We start from the raw sequence: 24,883 nt of genomic DNA, 5'->3' as shown, positions 1-24,883 counted from the left end.
CACACACTCTGCCTCCGACGAGTTTTCCCGCCTCCTCGCCGAGTTCCCGGACCTCACGAAGCCCACGTTCTCGTCCGCCGCCACCAAACACGGGGTAGAACACCACATCTCGACCACCGGTCCGCCCGTCTATGCCCGCACTCGGCGCCTCGACCCGGGGAAACTCGCCATCGCTAAAGCCGAGTTCGACCCCATGGAGCGCCTCTGCATCATCCGCTGGTCGAACAGTCCGTGGGCCTCGCCCCTCCACATCGCTCTGAAACCAGGCGGCAGGTAGCGCCCGTGCGGTGATTACCGGCGCCTCAACGACGCTAAGACCCCCGACCGCTACCCGATTCCACACAGCCAGGACTTTTCCGCCCGCCTGGCCGGGAAAGTGGTATTCTCGAAAGTGGACCTCGTCTGGGGTTACCAGCAGGTCCCTGTCCGGCCGCAGGACGTCCCGAAAACCGCGGTGATCACCCCGTTCGGGCTGTTCGAATTCTCCGCATGCCAGTCGGACTCAAAAACGCCGCCTAGGCTTTTCAATGCCTAATGGACACCGTGTTACGGGACCTGACATTCCGGTTCGTATACCTGGATGACATCCTCATCGCCAGCGCCTCCAGGACGGAGCATGTGTCGCACCTTCGGACTCTCTTCCAACGCCTCAGCCAGCACGGCCTAATCGTCAACCCGGCCAAGTGCCAGTTCGGGCTGTCCTCGATCGACTTTCTCAGGCACCGCATCATGAAGGACGGGGCGGTGCCACTGCCATCGAAAGTGGAGGCCGTGATGGATTTTCCGCGACCCCTCACCGTGAAGGCCCTGCAGGAGTTTTTGGGCATGGTGAACCTTTACCATCGCTTCGTCCCCAGAGCAGCCCAACTTATGCGGCCCCTTTACGAGGCCCTCAAAGGCAAGCCCGACAAGCTCGCCGTCGACTGGTCCGAGGAGATGGCCAATTCTTTCACGGACACGAAAAGGGCCCTGGCTAACGCGACCATGCTGGCGCATCCGTTACCTGATGCGCCGATCGCTCTCACCACTGACGCCTCGGGCTATGCAGTCGGCGCCGTCCACGAACAGTGGGTTAACGGCACCTGGCAGCCGCTTGCCTTCAGCCGGCAGCTCCGCCTCAACGAGCGGAAGTACAGCACCTTCGATCGCGAGCTTCTCGGCCTCTACCTCGCCGTCCGCCACTTCCGTTTCCTACTGGCGGCTCGCCCGTTCACAGCGTTCGTGGACCACAAACCGTTGACCTTCGCCATGGCCAAAGCTTCCGAGCCGTGGTCGGCCCGTCAGCAGCGCCAGCTGGCCTTCATCTCAGAGTTTACAACGGACATCCAGCATGTGACTAGGAAAGACAACCCCGTCGCCGACTGTCTCTCCCGAGCCAGCGCCGTACACCTCGGCATCGACTACACCCGCATGGCGGCCGACCAGGCCTCCGTCCCGGACGTCCAGGCCTACAGGACGGCGGTCATGGGCCTTCAACTAGCGGATGTCGCGTTCGACGATGCCGGGACCACACTCCTGTGCGACGTCTCCGTTGGGTAGTCACGTCCCGTCGTGCCCGACGGGTGGAGACAGCAAGTTTTCGACGCCGTCCATAATCTCCCACCCGGGCAGGAAGCCGTCACAGAAGCTGGTGGCGGCTAAGTTCGTCTGGCACGGGCTCAGGAAAGACGTTCGCGACTGAACCAGCACCTGCGTGGTATGCCAACGCTCGAAAGTGCATCGCCATACTAAAGCCCCGTTGGCGCCTTTCGCGGTGCCTGAGAGGCAGTTCGACCATGTTAACGTAGACCTGGTGGGGCCCCTGCCACCCTCCCGTGGGTTCACCCACCTCCTCACAATGGTCGACAGAACCACCCGATGGCCGGAAGCCATCCCGCTGTCTTCAACGATGTCCGCCGATGTGGCTCGGGCGTTCATCAGCACTTGGGTCGCCTGGTTCGGCGCCCCATCTGACATTTCCTCTGACCAGGGCCCCAGTTCACGTCGGAGCTCTGGAACGCTGTCGCCCGAGGCCTCAGGTTGAGACTCCACCGCACCAGAGCATACCACCCTCAGGCTAACGGACTGTGCGAATGATTTCATCGCTCCATGAAGGCCACGCTCCGGGCCAGCCTCCGGGACGACAGTTGGATCGACAGACTCCTGTGGATCATGCTGGGACTCGGGACCGCCCCCAAGGAGGACTGCCAGTCCTCGTCCGCCGAGTTCGTCTACGGACAGCCGCTGCGGGTTCCCGGGGATTTCGTCCCCAACGCAACGGAACCTTGGTCCGCAGCCCATCAGCGGTCCGACCTTCTGGACAACGCCAAGGTTTTCGCGCCGGTGCCCACGTTGCAGCACGGCCTCCCGCAGTCCCACGTTCCACTCGACCTTCGTGCGGCAGAGTACGTTTTCGTCCGTCACGATGCCCACCGGGGACCTCTTCAGCCACCCTACGATAGACCATTCCGCGTCCTGGAAACCGGGGACAAGACCTTCGTAGTGGATGTCGGCGGTAAGCCGGACTGCATTTCCGTGGACCGTCTTAAGCCGGCCCACCTGGATCTGGACCGACCCGTTGAGTTGGCACAGCCCCTGAGGCGGGGCCGACCTCCGGTTTCTGCACCCTCAGTCCACCACCGAGCGCCCGAGGTCCCTCCGACGAACCCCCCCCCCCCCCCCCCGGTCCCCGCCCCGGAACTGAGGAGCCGTTCCGACCGTGTGATCCGGCCCCCCCAACGACTGACATTGCCAGTGCTAGTGAATTCTAGGGGGACGTATGTGGCGGAGACCACATAGGGACAATAACACAATTCACTATGTATAGCCAATGTGGTTATATGTACGTACTTGGTTGGGTTATCGGGGCAGGGTCCCTTTAAGAGCGTCGGTAGCGTGATGACATCATAGCCCCGCAACGAGGCTGAGACCCTCAGTCCTCATGGAGAGTGAATAAGGTAACACGCGTTTTGCCTTTGCTGCAACAAAAGTCTCAGAGCCTGTTGATTTCTAGCAACTCCAACAGTACCTTAAATTTCATGGGACAATTTAGTAGCAGGGCATCATTGGTAAAGTAGGAGTTTTTCATTTTTCTGGTACAGCGTGCTATGTTCATGTTGATGGTAACATTTGTTCTTTGAGGTATTTTCTCCTTTTCGCCCTCATTGCACTGTGCCAGATGTCCAATTCAGAGGCTGTGACCTGTTCTGAAGCCTCCATTGAAAGCTGCCGTTGACAAAATCCCAACTCCGGATAACTCTGCCTAAACCCATTCCTCCCGTATCTCCTGGAATGTGCTCGGTGCTTCAGCATAATTTGGACCCAGAGTCCGCACTGGGAGAATTCTGTGACACTGTATGTTGTGATACAGCCACAGTCGTTTCTAATCACAGATAACAAATTTAACAGTAAGTAAGAAGTGATAAGAGCGATGAAGAGATACCAGTTGTACTGTCTTCAGCACACAGTTTTACCTCATAGTTAGCTGTGAAGGTTCATTGACAGAAAATACTGAAAATTTTGGCAAAGATTTGCTGTTTAGCAATGTTTGTTCCCGTGAGGTTTTTGGGGATTATTTTCTGGACTCACTCATTGACAAGACTCTGCTGTTTATTATTGTCAATAATATATCTTGGGATTAGCTGACAGGCCAGTGTCTAAGATATTATCTGTATCTAGCTGATTATAATATAGTGAGTTGATGCATCTCGATTTACTGTGAATGAGCTGTACAGTTGTTTCCAAATTTTGAATTGTTCACTGTAACCTCCTACAGCCCTCCAAAATCTCTGTATTCCTCCAATTCTAACCTCTTGTGCATCCTTGATTTACATCACCTCACCATTGACAGCCATGCCTTCAGCTGCCAAGGCCCAAAGGCTCTGAAATTCCCTCCCTAAACCTCTCCACCTCTCCTCCTTTGACAAGCTCCTTAAAACCTACCTCTTTGACCAAGCTTTTGGTCACCTGTCCTAATATCTTCTTACATGGCTTGGTGTCAAATTTTGTCTGACAGTGCTCCTGTGACGCGCCTTGTGATGTTTTATTATGTTCGAGGCACTATATAAATGCAAGTTGTTGTTATGGAGTTAGGTCACAGATCAGCCATGATCTCATTGAATGGCAGAACAGACTTGAGGGGCGAAATGGCCGACTCCTGTTCCATTGTTGATCAAAACTTGACTAATTCCTCTAATCCACTAAATTCAGATGAAATTGGGTCTTAGCTGCCATCTCAGCTTATTCTGTGAAAGGCCAAATCAACATCTACCACTTAAGCTAGCAAAGCAAAATTAGTATCATCACTGGGGAAATAGTCACATACCAAAACATGTAAATCCAAAGATGAAAATCTGGATCCAAACCATCCTAACTAACAGGTAAGAATTTTACCAAGGTTACTTTAATAGCACCACCCAGCCCCGTGACCTCCACCATTGAAAAGGACAAGCAGCGAATTCACAGGAACACCATCACCTCCAAGTCACACACCATCCTAACGAAGACATTTGTCACTTTGTTTACTGTCGCTGGGTCAATATCCTGGAATTCCCTACCTAACGACAATGGGGGAGCACCATCACCACAAGGTCTTCAGCAATTCAAGAAGGCACCACTTTCTCAGGGCGACTGGGGATGGGCAATAAATATGGCGTTGCCAGTGGTGGCCAAATCCCATGAAATTTTTGAAAAGGGATGGGAATTCTGAATCAAAGTAATTGTTCCAGTGCTCAGAATCGTTCTGTTGCTGAACTATGGCATTCTTATCTAGGTGCATGAATCCTCCATTTAACATGAAACCCAGAAAACATTCCATGTCCAACACTGTTAACCCACTCACTGATTGTCACAGCCATGAATTACATATTGAATAATAAGGGTTTCTGTGCCCTTCACAGTTTGCATTGCCTCACAGTCTCACTCTTGTCCCTTTCATGATTATTTATCACAATGGTTTTCATTTGCTCTGAAGGAATTTTCTTCAAGTTTATTTTTATAATAGAAAGCTGCTTCAATACAAGACCAAACTGAGTTGGGAAAATTGTGGTTCAGGCCTGAGATTAAAACGCTCTTCCCATCTGCCAGTCATAATGATCATAATTTAATGATTTAATAAAATGTATAATAATTATTTCTGTCCTCTTTTCAGAATCTCCCCAAACCTTGGAATTTGAAAAATACGTGAGTATAATATTACCCTCAATGTGCATGCATACAATGTGTGTGTATGTGAGAGAGCGATTTTCTGTGAGTGAGAGAGATTGTGTAAGAGCGATTATGCGTGTCAGTGTGAGAGTGTGTGTGAAAGAGAGAAATTGTGTGTGTGAAAGATTGTATATGTGTGTGAGTGAGAAAGAGAGATTGTGAGTGGGTGTGTGTGTCTGTGAGAGAATGTGAGATTGTGTGTGTGTGTCTGCGTGTGTACACACATGCTTGAGAGTGTGTTTGAGTGAGTGTATGTGGGAGTGTTTGGGTGTTCGAGAGCGTTTGTATGAAAGTGAAATCATAGCTTTAGAATCAATGAGCTGGTAAAAGTGTGGATACCAACATGCAGGTAACTGCGGATAGAGGAGCAGAAGGATTGTACGGGAGTGAACTTGAGCGTTTGATGTTCTCGGGCCCTGCAGCACACTCCCACGCAGTTGCCGTTTTTTCTTTGTCACCTTTCGTCTCCTGAAGACACTGGCTCTTGTTGGGGAGCTGTTTCAGTTGCCAGCTCCCTCTGGTGCCTCACCCCAGTGGCCATTCCTCGTGTGTGAGTTTGACAGTGTGGGTTGATAAGCTATGCAGCTGTGGACAATATCAAAGCTATACCAGATCCTGACCTCACCCAACATCCATGGACATGTATTTTCCAGCAGGGGTCATGGGATAGTGATCAAGAGTGGGAATCATGGCTATATTTTTTTCCCATTCCTAACCAAAGGATGCTAAGGGCAAGAATATCTGCCTAACTGCTGCCTGGCTGAGATCAGCTAACTCAGCATGAGCTGTTTTATAGAATACTCACAAAAGATGGTATCAGAGTATAAGTCCTGGCTGCTCCTACCTTGTTTCCATAACCAAATTTTGCTGCTTGAAGAAAGAAAGACTTGCTTTTATATAGCGCCTTTCACGACCACTGGACATCCCAAAGCGCTTTACAGCCAATTAAGTACTTTTGAGGTGTAATCACTGTTGTAATGTAAATTCTGATTGATATAATGTCACCTGGTATTTCATCGTCTAATTTTGACATACAGAGCTGGTACAGGAATTTCCCATTTGCTAATATAGTAACGACACGCAAAGACCGAGAGAGAAATAATGCATCTCATATTCCTGGTAACAACAGAAAATGCTGGAAAAACTCAGCAGGCCAGGCAACATCCGTGGAGAGAAATTAGAGTTGATGTTTCAGGTCTAACCCTTTTTCAAAACTGGAAAGGAAATAAAATAGATCGAAGGCAGGGCTGCGATAGAGCAAAAGAAGTAAAGAGGTATTCAAAACCAGACGAGATGGTAATAGGACAGTGGAGACAAAAGACGGCTCAGATTAGGTGTGAAGTGTACTGGCAGGATGAGAGACAGCTGCCATGTGGGAGAGAGAAAAAAAAGGAAAGCGGGGGGGGAGGGAAAACCCTAAACAAAGGGGTGGAAAAAAAATATAAGTAAAAATGTAATAGGGGTCGAGGTTATGATCTGAAATTGTTGAACTCGATATTGAGTCCGGAAGGCTGCAAAGTGCCTAATCGGAAGATGAGGTGCTGTTCCTCGAGTTTACGGTGAGCTTCCGTGGAACAATGCAAGAGGCCAAGGATGGTGAGGTCCGAGTGGGAATGGAGCGGTGAATTAAAATGACAGGCCACCGGGAGCTCGGGGTCACCCTTACGGACTGAACGGAGGTGTTCCGCAAAGCGGTCACCCAATCTGCATTTGGTCTCCCCAATGTAGAGGAGACCACATCGTGAGCAGCGAATACGGTATACTAGATTGCAAGAAGTACAAGTAAATCGCTGTTTCACCTGGAAGGGGTGTTTGGGGCCCTGGACAGTGGGAAGGGGGGAGGTATAGGGGCAGGTGTTACATCTCCTGCGCTTGCACGGGAAGGTGCCAGGGGAAGGGGTGCTGGGGGTGGTAGAGGAGTGGACTAGGGTGTCTCGGAGGGAGCGGTCCCTACGGAATGCTGAAAGGGGAGGGGAAGATGCGTTTGGTGGTGGGATCACTTTGGAGGTAGCAGAAATGGTGGAGGATGATCCGTTGAATGTGGAGGCTGGTGGGGTGAAAGGTGAGGACAAGGGGAACCCTATCGTGGTTCCGGGAGGGAGGGGCAGGGGTGAGGGCAGAAGTGCGGGAGATAGAACGGACACGGTCGAGGGCCGTGTCAACCATGGTAGAGGGGAATCCTCGGTTGCGGAAAAAGGAAGACATGTCGGAAGTACTGGTGTGGAAGGTGGCATCGTCGGAGCCTGGTATCCTATTAGTGGTCCACCTACAGATTGGTGACAATTTTCACTGTCACAACTTAGGCAGTAAACTGGCACCTGCCTGTTATAGAAACCACCACCCCCCACCCCTATTTTCCTTTTCATTATATAACAGGCGGGTGATCCACTTTGCCAGTTTACCATCCAAGGGGTGAAGGTGAAAATTACCCCCATTGTACCCCATGAACAGACTGCAGTGACTTTGAAACTGAGGCATTAGCGAATACCTGAAACAGCATCTTTTATGGAGATGTCACTAGATGAATGAGACATTGCATCAGAACTTGTTTATATAACAGGGGCGGTGGAAGCAGATTCAATAGTAACTTTCAAAAGGGTATTGGATATGTACTTGAAGGGGAGAAAATTTCAGGGCGATGGGGAAAGAGCAGGGGAATGGGGCCAATTGGACAGCTGTTTCATGGCACAGGCACGATGGGCCGAACGGCCTCCTTCTCTGCTGTAAGATTCTATATTACTGAACAGAAGGAGGCCGCTTCGAATGAATGTGGATGAAAGTGGACATTATTTGTGGAACCTTGCTTTGTTGTATCAGTAAGTTACTGGTAACATAACTGGTGATTTGAAAGATACAGCAATTTAACAAGGAACATGTACAAACGGGAGTCACCTCAACCTCAGAAATGAGGCTGTGCCATCAAACACCCAGGGGGTAATTCTGACTTTGGGCCACAGTGAAAACGGGTGATATCGGATCAGCCGCTCATTATCATCTCTCTCGATTTTCATTTCCATTTGATCCAAGATCACCCATTTTACACTGTCACCCAAAGTCAAAATTACCCCCCCCCCCCCCCCCCCAAATGTTAAACAGCTTGGTCTTAATGCGCAATAAACCAGAACATGCTGGAAATACACAGCAGGGCAATCAGGGAGAAAGACAGATTCACATTTTGAGTGTAACATTGTCGGCAATGGGAAACTGAGAACCAAGACAACCCTCTATGGCAGATGTGGCAATCTCGCCAGGCAGGTCCACAGTACTCCAGGGTGCTGTTGATGATCAACTGGCCAGCCTGGCTAATTAATGGGTTCTGGATGGGTAGACCTGTCCGCACAGGCTGGGATTCTTCCTATTCAAATCCAGAGAAGCTGTAAGCCAATGTGCTGATGGGTGGAGTGGTCCTAATCACACAGGTAAGGGAAGCTCCCCAGTGCGCTGTGCTGGTGAACACAGTCGTGCGCCTTTAGCTGGTTAAACTCCAGCAGCATCCCTGTACACACTTGGAGCTTCCCAAGGCTTGGTTCTTGGCAACTTGCACATAAATTCTCTGTCTACCTTAAGTGGGATGTGTCTCTATGGGGAGAGAATGTGGATTCTGCATCAGGCAAACAGTAGTATGGTTTGGTGATTCTTAAGCAGAATGATATTCTTCCATATACAGGTGTGTTAAGACATATAGGTGACCAAAGATTTTGCTGATCTTAGAGGAGCAGGCATGTCTTGCTTGCTTCAGTAGTTTTTACTCGTTACTCTTTTGAAGGGCATTATATCTCGACAAGCAGGTTCGACTATAAATATTCTCTTATTCCCTTCAGGTCCGTCCCTGCACCTCCGCTACCAGCCCGACCCAAAAAACCCAGTAAGTGAATAGAGGCCCTTATCTCCTCTTTTTTTCTTTTTATGATCACAAGCAGACAGTAAAAGTGCTCAGGAATTTGATGTCCAGGTCTTGCTGACAGCATGAATGAGGAAACTTAGAGCAAGCCCATCTACAACAATGGCCACGGTGACAGCGATGGACCAGTGTCTGCATTCTCCTGGGGTCTGGCACTGCAGTTCATTTGGGGTGGTTGAGTCCTTGCTCCTCATTTGCTACCCTGGATATTGCCTATCTGAGGCTCCATGTTATAAGACTATAAACCATGGAATGAGAAAAGGCTATTTGCCTAACTGCTCCTTCCACAGATCCTGCCAAATGTGCATGATTGGCAAGCAACAGTGGAGCAGCCTGGGTTGTTACACAAGATTAATGACCATTAAAATAAATAATCACCAAACATAACTGCGTTGCTGTGAATGTGCAGACCACACCCTTAGTGACAGGATTCTTCCTCAAACCAGGAAGTTGCAGTAAGTCTGAATTAATCAGACCCTGGATCAGAAGGTCGTGGGTTTCAGCCCCATACCATGTTTGAGCAGGGGTCACTGGATAGTGATTAGATGTGGGAAACCTTGGCTGATGTCCCCCCCCCCCCCCCCGACTTAGGGGTACTGAGGCCAACTGTAGCTCCCTTGGCATCACACTGGTTAGAAGTGAGTTAGCAGACTGGAATCAAACCTGGGATCTTCCTGGTCTTTATGGCTAGGCACTGCACATGGGCAGCTATGTGCATATTGTAAAGAGTAACAAACACAGAGTTACTTTCGAAGAGCAACATTGGGCTTTAACATCTGTTCTCCTATGTGTTATTGCTGTACAATACACTTCAAGGTATCTTATCTATATTGAAATCCCTGTGGATTGTAGTAGGTTTCTCAGTGATGTGAAGGCTGCTGTTGGATGGGAGTTTGTTATTTCATAGCTCTTTTTAGTTCCTTCTTTAATGTCTAACATATTTTATTTTGACAACAGATCCCCAAGATGCAAAAACATGGTCTGAGAACAAGCTAGTAAGTACTCAGAGTTAAATCTCCTCTACTGGTTATCAGCCCTGGAAAAATATAAAACAGTGTTTTAACAGAATAAATCTGTGAAACTTATTCCACCCCATCATGTGTCTTTCCCTCCTTGTATCTTTCCCAAACCCTCGCAGTCTCTTGCTATATGCATCTCTGGAACAATGCTCCCTTTCATTTTATTTTTGGGTGCGCGGCCCCTTTAAGGGGCTGCACAGCCCATTCAAAATACCGCACATGCGCGGTTTTTCCTATTTAAAAGCCGGTGGGAGCTGCAGAGCACGGAGTGCCCAAGCAGCTTAAAGGGAACATTGCTCTGGAACTCTGATTCATTTCAGTAAGAGAAAAAAAAAATGAAAGAATTAGTATTTATATAGCGCCTTTCACAACCTCAGGACATCCCAAAGCGTTTCAAAGCCAATGAAGTATTTTTGACGCGTAGTCACTGTTGTAATGTAGGAAACACGGTGGCCAAATTGCGCACAGCAAGCTCCCACAAACAGCAATGTGATAAGTGACCAGGTAATCTGTTTTAGTGATGTTGGTTGAGGGATAAATGTTGGCCCAGGACACTGGAAAATCTCCCCAGCTCTTCTTTGAATAGTGCCATAGGATCGTTTACATCCACCTGAGAGGGCAGATGGAGCCTGGGTTTAACACAACACTCCCTCAGTACTGTACTTAAATGTCAACTGGATTATATGCTCAAGTCTCTGGAGTTGGGTTGAACCCACACCTGTCTAACTCAGAGGTGAGAGTGCGACCCCTGAGCCAAGGCTGAAAAGTAGCTACGAATATAAGAAAGCATGGAACCAAAAATGGATGTTCAACCCGTTCCTTCCACCACCCATGTAGAATCCACACACAAGGGAGAGAAACATGGGGGCAGAGACACGGTAAAGCAGAGATAAAGGTAGGACATGGGAGCTCCCAAGAGTCAACCTTGGCTCAGTTGGTAGCACTCTCGTCTCTGAGTCAGAAGGTTGTGGGTTGAAGCCCCACTCCAGAGACTTGTACACATAATCTAGGTTGACAATCTAGTATAGTACTGAGGGAGTGCTGCAGTGCTGGAGGTGCTGTTATTCGGATGAGATGTTAAACCTCTCGGGTAGATGTAAAGGATCCCAGGGCACGATTTGAAGAAGTGCAGGGGAGTTCTCCTGGTGTCCTGACCAACAGTTGTCGCTTAACCAACACCTAAAACCGATGATCTGGTCATTTATTTCATTGCTGTTTGTGGGATCTTGCTGTGCACAAATTGGCTGCCACATTTCTTACATTACAAGAGTGACTATACTTCAGAAGTAGTTCATTGGCTGTGAAGTGCTTTGGGATGTGCTATATAAAAGTTATTTCTTTGCATTCTGCTTATTTAATCTCCTGACAGAAAGCTCTGCAGTATTTCTCCCTGAACATCTTCTAAAAGCAATTGAGAAAAACTCAGGAATATTATGTAAACTTATAATTCGACTGTTCACTTCTGGCCATGTACATTATGCAGTTAACAATCCCAGAACCCAAAAGCACAGAAACCTTGGCTATTTGATTATCTATTCCATACTTACCCATATTAACCTTCAAGCTTGAGTCTGCACAAATATTCATCCAGCTCCCCTGACTTAGAGGAGTTAATTTTTAGCATGAATTGACACATTAACTTGTATTAAGGAGCCCAGCTTCATCAGATCATTCAGTTCAATATGCCAAAATTGCTAATGGCTTTTTACTGATAAAAGGAACACTGGCCCTAGCCATCATGGAAATAAACATCAGATGTCAGGTGTTAAAGACAGTGTCCTAGTCACTGCTAAACATTTCCCTATTTGTTACAAATTTTCTTTACTTTAACTAAATTTGAATATCAGTTTAAACACTCTTATGCTGTAGAAACAAGGCAGTACACAAGATGTAAATTAGCTGGGGCGGGATTTGGTTATTTTTGCAGTACAGTGAACAAAGGGCGTGTGGACGTGGAGCTGATTGAACAAGACAATAAGCAAATTCCCAGTTGCGGCAGCAGACATGACATTGCAGTGGATGCAATGGCATCACTTTTAAAGTGAAACGAGAGCACAACCCATTTATATTACAGCACTGGCTCAGACACGAGCCTTAATGTGGTTGAGGTTGTGTCCATGCCACTAGAGACTGGGAACACCAGCTCGTGAAGTGGTTTTGTTTTCACTGTTAGCAGAGGCAAAGGGCGCGATCTTGCCAGCCCTGGGGAGGCGGGTATGGAGGCGGGACTGCCGGGAAAATGGCAGAATCTGGGGGCCTTGCCCCCAACCCGCCTCCGTGCCATCTTGCCAGGAGGCGGGTAGCCGACCCGCGCCGGCTCCCGTCTCCTTGGAGGCGGGCAGGGGATTACAGCCACTTATCTGCCTGTTAACTACCTGTTAACAGGTAGATAAGAGGATTATCCCCATTTTACCCACACAAGTGCGGGCTTCCCGAAGGCTGCGCACCCCGCCAGGGTCACCAAGGCGAGCAGTGGGTCTGCGGGGGTCGGAGGGGTGCAAAAGTGCACTGTGAAGGTAAGTGATGGGTGCAAGTGTTGAGAGGTGAGTATGTGAGGTAACTGGAAAGTGTTAGAAAAAGTTTACTTACCTTTGTTTCTTCCTGCAGGCTTCAATCGTTGGGTATGCGGAGAGTCTCGCACCTCCGCGGCAGAGATGACAGATGACTGCTGCATTCTCCAATGCAACAACCATCTAATTTCTGCTAAAGAAAGAGGTTTGATGAGTCTTGGATTCAAGAACTCATCAAACTAAAGAGAATGTCAGTGTTTGACAGCTTCACAGAGCTGTCAAATGATGATAATTCATCTGTCAAAGCTGACGTTCTCTGTAACTGGCTTTCCCTTAATTGGCTTGCTAAGCCCGCTGGGCGGGCTTAACAAGGTCAATCAAGGGAAAATAGCGTGGGTTGGCCAGAAGTCGATGGAGGCGGGACTATAACCCGACAAGTGGGAGTCCCGCCTCCAAAAGCTCCCCATTGGCAAAATCCAGCCCAAAGAATCAGGAGCGTTCACTGGCATCACCCGCTGACGTGGCTGCCATTTTATTCTGGCTGCAGGTAGACCAAACACCCAGCCTGCCCCTAAAGGTCACTAAAGTGGTCTGGGATTTGCTGATCTTTACCTTCTTGACCTCAACTTTGGGAACAGTTGTTGGCCAGAATGGTTTGTAGCACATTGCAGATTGCATGATCATTGGTTGTTCACAACGATCTCCCAATTTGCCCCGCCTGAACTGGAAAGGGTACAGTGGGAATGAGAAGGGAAAAGTTGCACAAAACAAATAAGGTATAATTGGCTTTGGATTTTCTGACTAAATTACAATAAATACAGAGAAGTGGGCCTTTTCTGCTATTTGTTTATAATTGCTGGGAAGTGATGCTTTCCATTTTACATATTTACCAGTCGATCTCCCATGGTGCTACTCGGGGAGAGTCAAGACCAAGTATTCACCAGAGTTTAGAAGAATGAGAGGGGATCTCATTGAAACGTATAAAATTCTGACAGGGCTAGGCAGACTGGATGCAGGGAGGATGTTTCCCCTGGCTGGGGGGGTCTAGAACGAGGGGTCACAGTCTCAGGATACGGGGTAGGACATTTAGGACTGAGATGAGGAGAAATTTCTTCACTCAGAGGGTGGTGAACCTGTGGAATTCTCTACCACAGAAGGCTGTGGAGGCCAAGTCATTGAATATATTTAAGAAGGAGATAGATAGATTCCTAGACACAAAAGGCATCAAGGGATATGGGGAGAGAGCAGGAATATGGTATTGAGATAGAGATCAGCCATGATCATATTGAATGGAGGAGCAGGCTCGAAGGGCCGAATGACCTACTCCTGCTCCTATTTTTCTATGTTTCTATGTTCTATGTTACTAAGGACACTTTTCAGGTCAAGCAGGATTTAGAGGACAGGGAGATAACTGAACCAAGATGAGGGGAGAGGAAGCAGATAGGAGAGGGAGAGGGTGAGGAGGGGTCAGGGGACTGTGGATGCAGAGGAGGAGGAGTGGAGAGGGGTAGAGGAGGGGAGAGGGTGAGGATGGGTGTGGGGGACTGTGGAAATGCTGTAGAGGAGGGGAGAGGAGTTGAGAGGAGGAGAGCAGAGTGTCAGATAAAGGGGAGAGGAAGGCAGGAAAGATATAAGGGGAGGGGGGGAGAGCATGGTGTAGAGAGGGAAGAGGAGGGGAGGGTGGGGAGGACAAAGAGGAAGAGAGGAAGGGGAGAGGGAGAGGGGAAGGGGAGAAGAAGGGGTGAGCGAGGAGAGAGAAGAAAATGAGGGAAGGAGAGGAGGGTGGTGGAGGGCGGTGGAGAGAGAAGGAGGGTGGGGTATGGGTGAGGAGATGGGAAGGAGAAGGGAGAGAGGACAGAGAAAAGAGCAGAGGAAGAGAGAGGAGGTGAAGAAAGGTGGGATGTTGGGATCGAGAGAGGTGGAGGGGAGAGGAGGAGGTGTGGAAAAGGGGCATGGCGAGGTCACTTCAGTAGGGGAGGGTGCGAGCTACAAATCTTCCCTTGGCGGAGGTAACAGGGAGTTAACAATGTCCCAGTGGGGGTGGGTGCAGGTTGCTCCGAGGAGGAGCAGATTTCTGTCTCCGCTGGGAGGGTTGGGGGTGAAAAGGTGGGATTGGCCATTGTTGGAGTTTTTGTTTCAGTGCGTGGAGGGTGGGTGCTGGTCGATCTTTCATATCCCACTGAAGGTTTCTGGTGATTGCGACCAGGAGACCCCTTCTGTTACTTTACCACTGCTTTTTTTTTTAGGGGTGGTGGGGGGGTCAGTCATATACACTGTTGGATGCTGTTGCATGTTTTGCTGCCTAATGTGGATCTGTGATGGTTTAGTCACCTTCTCCAAGAACTTCAGCTGTGGCTCAGTGGTAACATGATCACTCGCCTCTGAGTCAGAAGGTTGTGGGTTCAAGCCTCACTCCAGAGACTTGAGCACATAATCTAGGCTGACACTTCAGTGCAGTGCTGAGGGAGCGCTGCGCTGATGGAGCTGTTGTCTTTCGGATGAGACGTTAAATCGAGAGTCCTTTTGCCCTTTCTGCGGGATAGTTGTGCAAGAACTGCTGCTGTGATTAGATGGAAAGTTACTGAGGACTATGTTGTATTTTATTACAGGAGGGTGGATCTGACGATGGAGATACCTACGAACCACCCCCAATTGAACGACCCCTGAGAACTGTTACCACAATCGAACCTGTCAGTGACAGCGAGTACATGGGTAAAGCTGAAGAATTGCATTTCACTGTGGTACAGTTTGAGCATCAGTGAGCCAGTCCCTCAATGGCACCAATATTTATTGGGGCAGAATTTCCAAGTGGGGGGGGAGGAGTTCTGGTCGGGAAAGCCGGAAGTAACACTGTGGAGTTTAACTCCACAGAGTGCATGTGTTTTTTTAACAGGTTTCCCACCCGGAAGCCAGCCTGATTGAGAGGCTTGGCTACCTGTCGGGCGGGGAACGCTGCAGACGAGGCCGCAGCCCAGGAGCAGGTAGGTTTCCGAGATGGGATCGTGAGAGGTGGGTGGGTACAGTGTGGTTTTGAAGGTCAGGAGGGGATCCCGGGGGGTCGGAGCGAGATCGGGGGCAGAGATGGAGGATCGGGGAGGGGGGGTGGTCGGTGATCGCGGGAGGGGTTTGATCATGGGGGCGGATCCGATCGCGTGGTGGGGTCCAATCGGAAAGGAGGGAAGCAGGTTAGCTTGGGGGGCCGGCAGGAAGCAATCCTGCTCCTCCTGGCCCACAAGCAATGCTGGAAAAGCACTTCCCTTTTCCACGCAGCAATCCTCGCCTCCCTTTAGCTGCCGGGTTTCCCGAGGCCCGGGTTTGCTGCCAGGTTTCCCGAAGCCTGAGAAACCCGGCTGGCCAGGATTAAAGCTGGAAGAGAGATAAAATCTGAGGCACACAGCCTCATTAAAATATTTAAATAAGTGACCCACCTCCTGGGAGTGGGTTGGTCGTCGGCCTCCCCCCGTCCCGCCTCTGTTAAAACTGGAAGTGGGCGGGTTCGAGGCGGTTTGGATTCGGGTTTAATGTCCCACCCGACCCAAACACATCTGTTTTTGGGGGTTAAAATATCTCTAACACCGTCACCTGCTGCTGTGGATTAAAGGCCAGGCTGTGGAATGATTTTTAATGGACAACAGACATCTTTAAACCAGCACCCTTTTCTCTACTTTGTAATCATTTAGAGCTAATTTTTTTTAAGCCACCCAATTTAGGGTGATCATTTATAGGAATTATAGAGAGTGTCTTTAGTGTTATTGATTTTTCAGTGATCAGCACCCAGAGAACTGGACTGCAGATACCTGTAAACAGTTAATGTCGGCTAGATTACAGCACAAATCATGTTGGTTAATGATTGAAATTCAAATCTCACCCCAGGTAAAGATTAACCAAACTGCAGCCGTTTCCCACAGATATCTTATTATTTGTAGCGATCCAAACAATCCCCTGATGGCTCCGTTGACAAAGGGGAGTGATTAACTGATCAGGTCCTGGCTCTAACTCCGGTCTGTACTGAGTAAAGCTGATCTCAGCCAGGGCAGCTGGGAGAGGGTGGGGCAAATCAACAGAGGTTCTAGCGGCTATTGGGTGAAGATAGAATCGTGTTTCGCTGTGATTGGTCGAATAACCTGATAACAGTCGCTGTCTTTTTTTAAAAATTCATTCTTGGGATGTGGGCATCGCAGGCAAGGGCAGCATTTATTGCTCACCTCTTGTTGCCCTTGAGAAGGTGGTGGTGGGCCTTCTTCATGAACCGCTGCAGTCCATGTGGTGAAGGTACTCCCGCAATCCTGTTAGGTAGGGGGTTCCAGGGTTTTGACCCTAGGCTTATATAGGTAGAATGGGCACGAGGGTGAGGCACTAGAGAGCAACTGATTCCAGACTGAGTCAGAACCTTAAGGAGAGAAGGGGAGAAATTCGGAAAAAAAATATCCGACCAAGGCTTACTGACCTAGAAATTCCTCGGGCCCCGTCTACCTGCATATGTGGAGCAGGGCAGAACCTCCGCCCGTCCTTGCCCAAGAAGAGACCCCGTCCCAAATGCCAAATGTGGGGTCACTTTACATAGTGGGCAGGTCAGCAGTACCTGCAAGGGCACATTGGTGACGCCCACCCCAGCCTGACCCAATCCACCCTTGCCGCTCCACCTAGGGTCTTCCTGAGGCGCAAATGGGCACTACGGGCTGGATTTTGTCAATGGGAAGCTTTTGGAGGTGGGACTGCTGCTTGCCAGCTTTCAAGCCCGCCTCCATCAGCTTCTGGCCAACCAGTGGGATTTTCCCTTAATTGACCTTGTTAAGCCCGCCCAGCGGGCTCAGCAGGCCAAGTAGAGGGAAGTCACTGACAGAGCACGTCAACGTCTGACGTGCTGTCTGTCAAGATTTCTTGAAAGAAGAAATGTCAGCGTTTGATAGCTCTGTGAAGCTGTCAAACACTGACATTCTGTGTAGTTTGATGAGTCCTTGTGTTCAGGACTCATCAAACCTTTCAACTTTGCAGAAATCACCTGGCTGTTGGTTCAGAGGATCCAACAGCCAGTCTGTGAAATCTACAATGAAGATGTCGGGACTCCGGATCCACAGCGGCTGAAGGCTGTAGGCAGAAACAAAGGTAAGTGAACATTTTTTAACACTTAACACTCACCTTACATACTTACCACTCCACACTTGCACCCATCACTCACCTCTACATCTCACTTTCAGACCCCTCCAACCCCCGCAGACCTCCTACTCAACTCCTCCACCCCGGCGGGGTTCTCCGAGGTCGGGAAGCCTGCACTTGGAAAGGTAAAATGGGACTAATCCTATTTTCTGTCTGTTAACTACCTGTTAACAGGCAGTTAATAGGATTTAATCCCTTTCCCGTCTCGAGGAGACGGAACCTGGCTTCCCGCCTCCTGGCAAAAGGGCACGGAGGCAGGATGGGGGCAGGTTTGCCAGCTGCCCCCACTTTCTGCAACTTTACCGGCAGTTCCGCCTCCATGGGGCTGACAAAATCCAGCCCTACATGTTAGGGACCAATTACCTAACTTTAGTAAAGGTTTGGGGCCTTCAGAAGGCCACAAAGAGACACGTGGCAAGTCTCATATGGCATGAGTTCCACTAAGGCCTTCCTAAGGCATAAAGAGAGGAAGTCCATGAAGAACCCTGGGAACTCCACCTAACACACCCCCTTGAGGTGGGGGGGAAAGCAGAAAATCTACCCATGGCCCATATTCTCTCCTCCCAACTGGAATTTAAAGGTCTGGTCTAAACGGAATCCCCGTCGGAGCCAGGTTCCAGCCCATATTCCGGGTTCCCCTGGTTGGGAAGGGGACTTGCACCCTCTCCAACGCCAGGAATTTCAGGGTCCGTGAACTTTCATCATCATTGTTCAGAAAACCATTTGATTTTATAAATGCTTATCTTTGTATTTTTACTTTATGCAGTAACTCAAGCTGCTTTTCTTGAATGAGTTACAAAGGTGGCCAGCCCTACCCGATTATTTTAACCACACAGGCAATGGGTAATGTGACGTAGGGAGCGCTTTTCATCAGCACTGCTGCTAGTGTGAAGTGCTGCACATTTGCCCCTTTCATTCCAGGCTGCCATCGTTTACAGTGACTCGAGAGCCACATGTTGATTGATGCACACATTAGCATTCGCCACAGGGGAATTAGTACGAGGGAGAATCAGCTACTCGCCCTGCAATCAAACTTTAAAAAACTATTTTAATAAAGAGGTTATGTTTTGACAACATTTTGGCCCATGCTCATGTTCTTGAAAATCACATCAATTATCTGAAAGACGAACGAAAGGATGATCTACCACCTCTAATCATTGTAAAATTCTTCTCGTTTAGAAAGACCAGTCTTAGTCAAGACACCAGTATCCTTACCCAAGACTGGACCTAAACCACCAATGGATCTCCCAAAGGTACTTTGGAACAATCAAAACATGACTTTGCATTTCTGGAGCCTGTGGATTCCTGTTGGTATTTGTTGACCAGGGTGTCACAGTGAAATGCTCGATCAGGGCGTGTGCTGTTTTTGGTATGCGTGCGCTTCACTTACCAAGACCAGATTTACAAAATGTAAAGCACTTTCTGCTTCATTTGAAAACACTGGCCCCAAGAATCTACAGGGCAGCGCAGCTCAGCGTAAGTGCCTGCCCCTGACCCCACCAAAGTTTGGGAGAGGTCCCATGATCTACATGCCTTTCACAGGCCATAAATACATCTAGGCCAACCCCCTTCTGTCAAGGTGGCCAGAAGATCCAGCAGAAAACTCCTTAGCTGTATCAACCGTGGCTCAGTGGGTAGCACTCTCGGCCTCTGGGTCAGAAGGTCGTGGGTTCAAGTCCCACGCCAGAGACTAGAGCACAAAATCCAGGCTGACACGCCAGTGTGGCGCTGAGGGAGTGCTGCACTGTCGGAGGTGCCGTCTTTCGGATGAGACGTTAAACCGAGGCCCCGTCCACCCTCTCAGGTGGACGTAAAAGATCCCACGGCACTATTTCGAAGAAGAGCAGGTGACTGCTGTGTTTTGAACACTGCGAAAGTGAACACGCGTCAAAAGTGGCTGTGAAGCACTTTGGGACGTCCTGAGGTCGTGAAAGGCGCTATAGAAATGCAAGTCTTTCTTTGGGCCATGGATGGGGTGATGCCCCTTCCCCCACGTCTTCCATAGAAAGGGGGCCACTGTAATACCTCAAAAGAAATTGCTTGGACAGTTCTTCAGAGGCCCAGGCCACAATTCTGGCCTGGATTCACACCCCTGGTATGTCCCACAACTGCCAGTTGTTTGGCCAGTAGGCTTGGTCTGATCAGGCATATCTCCAACGTATGGAGTCCCCGTCCCCACCCCCTTACATTGATGGCCTTGGAGGGTGGAGTCTCGTCCTCACCCATCTTGACCTAGTTTCCTAGGCAGGAGTCCACCAGAACAGTTTTGGGGTCACCGTGTCTCATTTGTAAATGTTGCCTGCTATAGTCATATATGATAAATGCCAAGTCCACATCTCTAAGCTTTTAGCCAATTCCTAATCTGTGCTGAGTTAGCCATGGCAGCTGTAGGCGTGTAAAGATTAGCCTCAGTACCTCTCAGTTAGAGAAATGTAAATCAGCCAGGGATCCTGGTCCTGATTAGTATCAAGTGACTCCTATTGGAAAGTTTTGCATGCCTGCTTGGCTGTGATATCCCCCACCCCCACCCTCCCCATGGTTCAATAGCATGCTACCACTGTCTAGGCTCACAAGTGAAGAATGGTCTCTGGTCTGTTTTAAAAAGTGTAATCTTTTTGTTGTGCTGATTGTATAGAGTGACACAGTGCAGCTTCCACTATCTATAATGGGTCTATGGGCAGGAATGTAAACAACTTCTACAGAAAGTTCAGTTGCCTGCTGCACGTACTTTTGCCAACTTTATCAGATAGTTTTCCCTTTCTGTCCTGAAGGCGAATGCTCTTGCTGGATACAGTCCCAGGTTTGTCAGTAGCTCTCTGGTATCCCAGCTAAGTGACCTCCTTCACGTCAGCCTACGCAGCGACTACCTGCAAGATATTCGCAACGTGAAGGGCATCACAGCTGAGCCCAATTCTACATGCATGCACTTTCCAGTAGGAGTCACTGGCTACCAATCGGCAGCAGCATTGGCTGATGGTTTTTATTCTAGTCCCTTGCCAAACTGGGTTGAAGACAGTCACAGCATCCAAAACTGCTGCGCCGTCTGAGATCAGCTACCTCAGCACAACAGCAACAACTTGCATTTATATGGCGCCTTTAAAGTGGTAAAACGTCCCAGGCTCCTTCACAGGAGCGTTACCAAACAAAATTTGACACCGATGCACATAAGGAGATATTAGGACAGGTTGGTCAAAGGGGTAGGTTTTAAGGAGGTAGAGCGGCAGAAAGGTTTAGGGAAGGACTTAGAAGGACTTTAGGGAAGGACTTCTAGAGCTTGGGGTCTAGGCAGCTGAAGGCATGGCCGCCAGTGGTAGAATGATGAACATCAGGGATCCACAAGAGGAGCGCCTTTGTCTGTTCCAGACTTGACATCTCCAACAGCCTCCTGAACCCCACCACACATAAACTACATCTCATCCAAAACTCCGCTGCCCACATCATAACTCCCACTAAGTGCCACTCGCCCGTCACCCTGGTCCTGGGCAACTTCCACTGGCTCTCCATCCCCCAATGTGTTGAATTCAAAATCATCCTCCTTCTTTATAGGTTGTTTCATAGTCTCTCCCACCCCACTTCTGCAACCTCCTCCAGGGATAGAGAGGGGTGAGGCCATGGTTGGATTTGAAACAAAGATGAAAATTTTTACATTGAGACGTGGCCAGTCTGGGAGCCAATGTAAATCAGCGAGCACAGGGGTGATGGGTGAATGGGACTTAGTGCGAGTTAGAATATGGGCAGCAGAGTTTTGGATGAGCTTACAGTGGGTGCAAGGTGGGAGGCCGGCCAAGAGAGCATTGGACTAGTCAAGTCTGGAGGTAAAAAAAGGCATGGATGAGGGTTTCAGCAGCAGATGAGCTGAGGCAGAGGTGGAGAAGGGCAATATTACAGAGGTGGCAGTAGGTGGTGTTGATGAAGGAGAGGATATGGGGTCGGGTGCTCAGCTCAGGGGCCAACAATCTGGTAGAACCTCAGACAATGGCCAGGGAGAGGGATGGAGTCGATGGGCAGGGAATGCAGTTTGTGGCAGAGACCACAGTTTGATCATTCTGGCGCAACCAGGCTAGATGTTTCTGTTTATTAGCGACAGGGCTGTAACGCATCCTGCTTGGCTCCCAACAAAAAAACGCTCATTGTAGCGTCTGACCCTCTTTCCCCTCCAGCGCTGCTTCATCAGATTGGATCCAACAATCTACAACCTCGGTGTTCTGTTTGAGCCTGAGTTGAGCTTCAAACCCCATATCCTATTCATCACCAAGACCACTTATTTCCATCTCTGCAAAAGCACCTACCACCATCCTTAACTTACCCACCCCTCAACTTAAAACCCTCATCTGCACCTTTGTTCCAGACTTGGTGTCTGCAACGACCTCCTGGACCCCACTACACATAAGCAACATCTCATCCAAAACTCCACTGCCCACATCATAATTCCCACTAAGTGCCACTCGTCCATCACTCTGTTCCTGGGCGACTTCCACTGGCTCTCCGTCCCCAAATCCGTTGAATTCAAAATCATCCTCCTCCTTTATAGATGGCTTCATAGTATCTCCCACCCCACTTCAGCAGCCTCCTTCAGCCTTGTGTCCCAACTTGTGACCGCCACTCTTCTGACTCTGGATTCCTATGCATCTCTCCACACTCCCAGCTCATCTATCATTTCAATCGCACCTTTTAAGTTTAAATTATTTTAGTTCTTGGTACATTTGCAATGTTACCTACATAGAATGACTTAGAATCTACAGCATAGAAACAGGCCATTCAGCCCAACTGGTCCGTGCCGGAGTTTATACGCCATACGAGCCTCCTCCCACACTAATTACCTCATCCTACCCTACCCTGATACCTCTCTATTCCCTTCTCCCTCGTGTATGCATCAAGCCTCCCCTTAAATGTGTCAATACCATCAGCTTCAACCACTCCCAAGTTCCACATTCTCTGCATAAAGAAATTCATCCTAAATTCTTTATTTGTTATGTTATATGAATGCAAATTGTTGTTGTAAACTATATATAACGTCTCAGTTACTGGTACGTTATCTTATAAACAATCTAGAACTTCAAGTTTTTACATTTTCTTGTTGCAGGTCCAGAACATTAAATTAGACAGTGAGCCTGCCAGAATGTATGATCTATTCAATGGTTCCTACAGTGCCAAAGGTAACTATATATATTGAGGAAGCAGGGCGAGGATCAAAAGTTCATAGATCCAGGCCACCACCAAGGTTGAAAGAATAGGAAAGAAAGATGAGATAAATCAAGAAGTAGTGATTAGTTAAAGCCAAGCTTGGATTTTAATAGCTCATCATGGGAGGAAAGAGACTGAGTGGGAGAGGGGTTCCATAGGTTTGAGGTCCTGAGAAAGATTCACAGACTCTTAGGAGACCCATCCCGCCCACCGGGGATGAGGGGAGTCGTACAATTAAAATCATCTCTATAAACCTATCGGCCTGTTCCTGCCCACTACCATTTTAACTGGGCCCTTGTCAGGGGTGGCCTCAGGCTTCCCCTTTCACACTTGCAGGGCCCTGCCAAAACCCACTGCACGACTTACCTTTCAGCAGCCTCCAGGGCTGCCTGATCTCTTTTTTTATTCATTTATGGGATGTGGGCTTCGCTGGCAAGGCCAGCATTTATTGCCCATCCCCAGTTGCCCTTGAGAAGGTGGTGGTGCGCCGCCCTCTTGAACCGCTGCAGTCTGTGTGGTGAGGGTACACCCACAGTGCTGTTAGGTAGGGAGTTCCAGGATTTTGACCCAATGATGAAGGATCGGCGATATACTTCTAAGTCAGGATGGTGTGTGACTTGGAGGGGAACTTGGAGGTGGTGGTGTTCCCATGCGCCTGCTGCCCTTGTCCTTCTAGGTGGAAGAGGTCGTGGGTTTGGGCGGTGCTGCCGAAGAAGCCTTGGCGAGTTGCTGCAGTGCATCTTGTAGATGGTACACACTGCAGCCACGGTACGCCGGTGGTGGAGGGAGTGAATGTTTAAGGTGGTAGATGAGGTGCCAATCAAGTGGGCTTTGTCCTGGATGGTGTTGAGCTTCTTGAGTGTTGTTGGAGCTGCACTCATCCAGGCAAGTGAAGAGTATATCATCACACTCCTTACTTGTGCCTTGTAGATGGTAGAAAGGCTTTGGGGAGTCAGGAAGTGAGACATTCGCCGCAGAATACCCAGCCTCCGACCTGCTCTTGTTGCCACAGATTTTATGTGGCTGGTCCAATTAAGTTTCTGGTCAATGGTGACCCCCCAGGATGTTGATGGTGGGGGATTTGGTGATGGTAATGCCATTGAATGTCAAGGGGCAATGATTAGACTCTCGCTTGTTGGAGATGGTCATTGCCTGGCACTTCTGTGACGCGAATGTTACCTGCCACTTATCAGCCCAAGCCTGAATGTCGTCCAGGTCTTGTTGCATGCGGGCATGGACTGCTTCATTATCTGAGGAGTTGTGAATGGTGCTGAACACTGTGCAGTCATCAGCGAACATCCCCATTTCTGACCTTATGTTGGAGGGAAGGTCATTGATGAAGCAGCTGAAGATGGTTGAGCCTAGGACACTGGGTACGAAGTTGACCGGAGGGATGTTAGTAAGGCCTGGGTGTTAAAATAGCCCAAGTCTCAAATTGATACTGTCAGGGGGGTTGACGTTCACCCCTTACCTAGGATTATTCCCAAATAAGAAATAGTGCCAATCTTTCCCTCAATGTGTCTTAGTTGTGGGTGGCATCACAGCTGAGCCTGATTCTGTCCTCGTCAACATCTGCTCATTTACAGCAGAGGCTGCCTCCACTGATCAGGAGCAGGAACCTTGGTTAATCGTGTCAGTCGTGGCTCAGTGGGTAGCACCCTTGCCTCTGAGCCAGAAGGTTGTGGGTTCAAGTCCCACTCCAAAGGCTTGTGCACAAAAATCTAGGCTGACACTCCAGTGCAGCACTGAGGGAGTGCTGCACTTTCATATGTGCCGTCTTTCGGATGAGATCCCATGGCACTATTTTGAAGAAGAGCAGGGGAGTTCTCCCTGGTGTCCTGGCCAATATTTATCCCTCAATCAATATCACTAAAACAGATTACCTGGTCATCATCACATTGCTGTTTGTGGGAGCTTGCTGTGTGCAA

General features: G+C 49.2%; 1 protein-coding gene across 1 annotated transcript in view; it reads left to right on the top strand.

The window, feature by feature from the left end:
• Positions 1 to 5,527: 5,527 nt before the first annotated feature.
• The window catches only part of LOC147097966 (uncharacterized), a 44,975-nt gene continuing 25,619 nt past the window's right edge, over positions 5,528 to 24,883 (top strand). The window contains exons 1-7 of the mRNA XM_085970795.1: positions 5,528 to 5,533; positions 5,659 to 5,734; positions 9,006 to 9,049; positions 15,224 to 15,326; positions 18,951 to 19,024; positions 20,543 to 20,704; positions 22,855 to 22,927. Of these exons, the coding sequence (XP_085826921.1) occupies positions 5,528 to 5,533; positions 5,659 to 5,734; positions 9,006 to 9,049; positions 15,224 to 15,326; positions 18,951 to 19,024; positions 20,543 to 20,704; positions 22,855 to 22,927 (538 nt within the window). The remainder of the gene's footprint in view (positions 5,534 to 5,658; positions 5,735 to 9,005; positions 9,050 to 15,223; positions 15,327 to 18,950; positions 19,025 to 20,542; positions 20,705 to 22,854; positions 22,928 to 24,883) is intronic.

This window comes from Somniosus microcephalus, chromosome 30 (genome assembly GCF_052327205.1).
Source record: "Somniosus microcephalus isolate GS21.2 chromosome 30, FLI_Smic_1.0, whole genome shotgun sequence".
Taxonomy (NCBI): Eukaryota; Metazoa; Chordata; class Chondrichthyes; order Squaliformes; family Somniosidae; genus Somniosus; species Somniosus microcephalus.
Note: the sequence above shows the minus strand (reverse complement) of the source record. Positions and strands in the feature narration are given on the sequence as shown.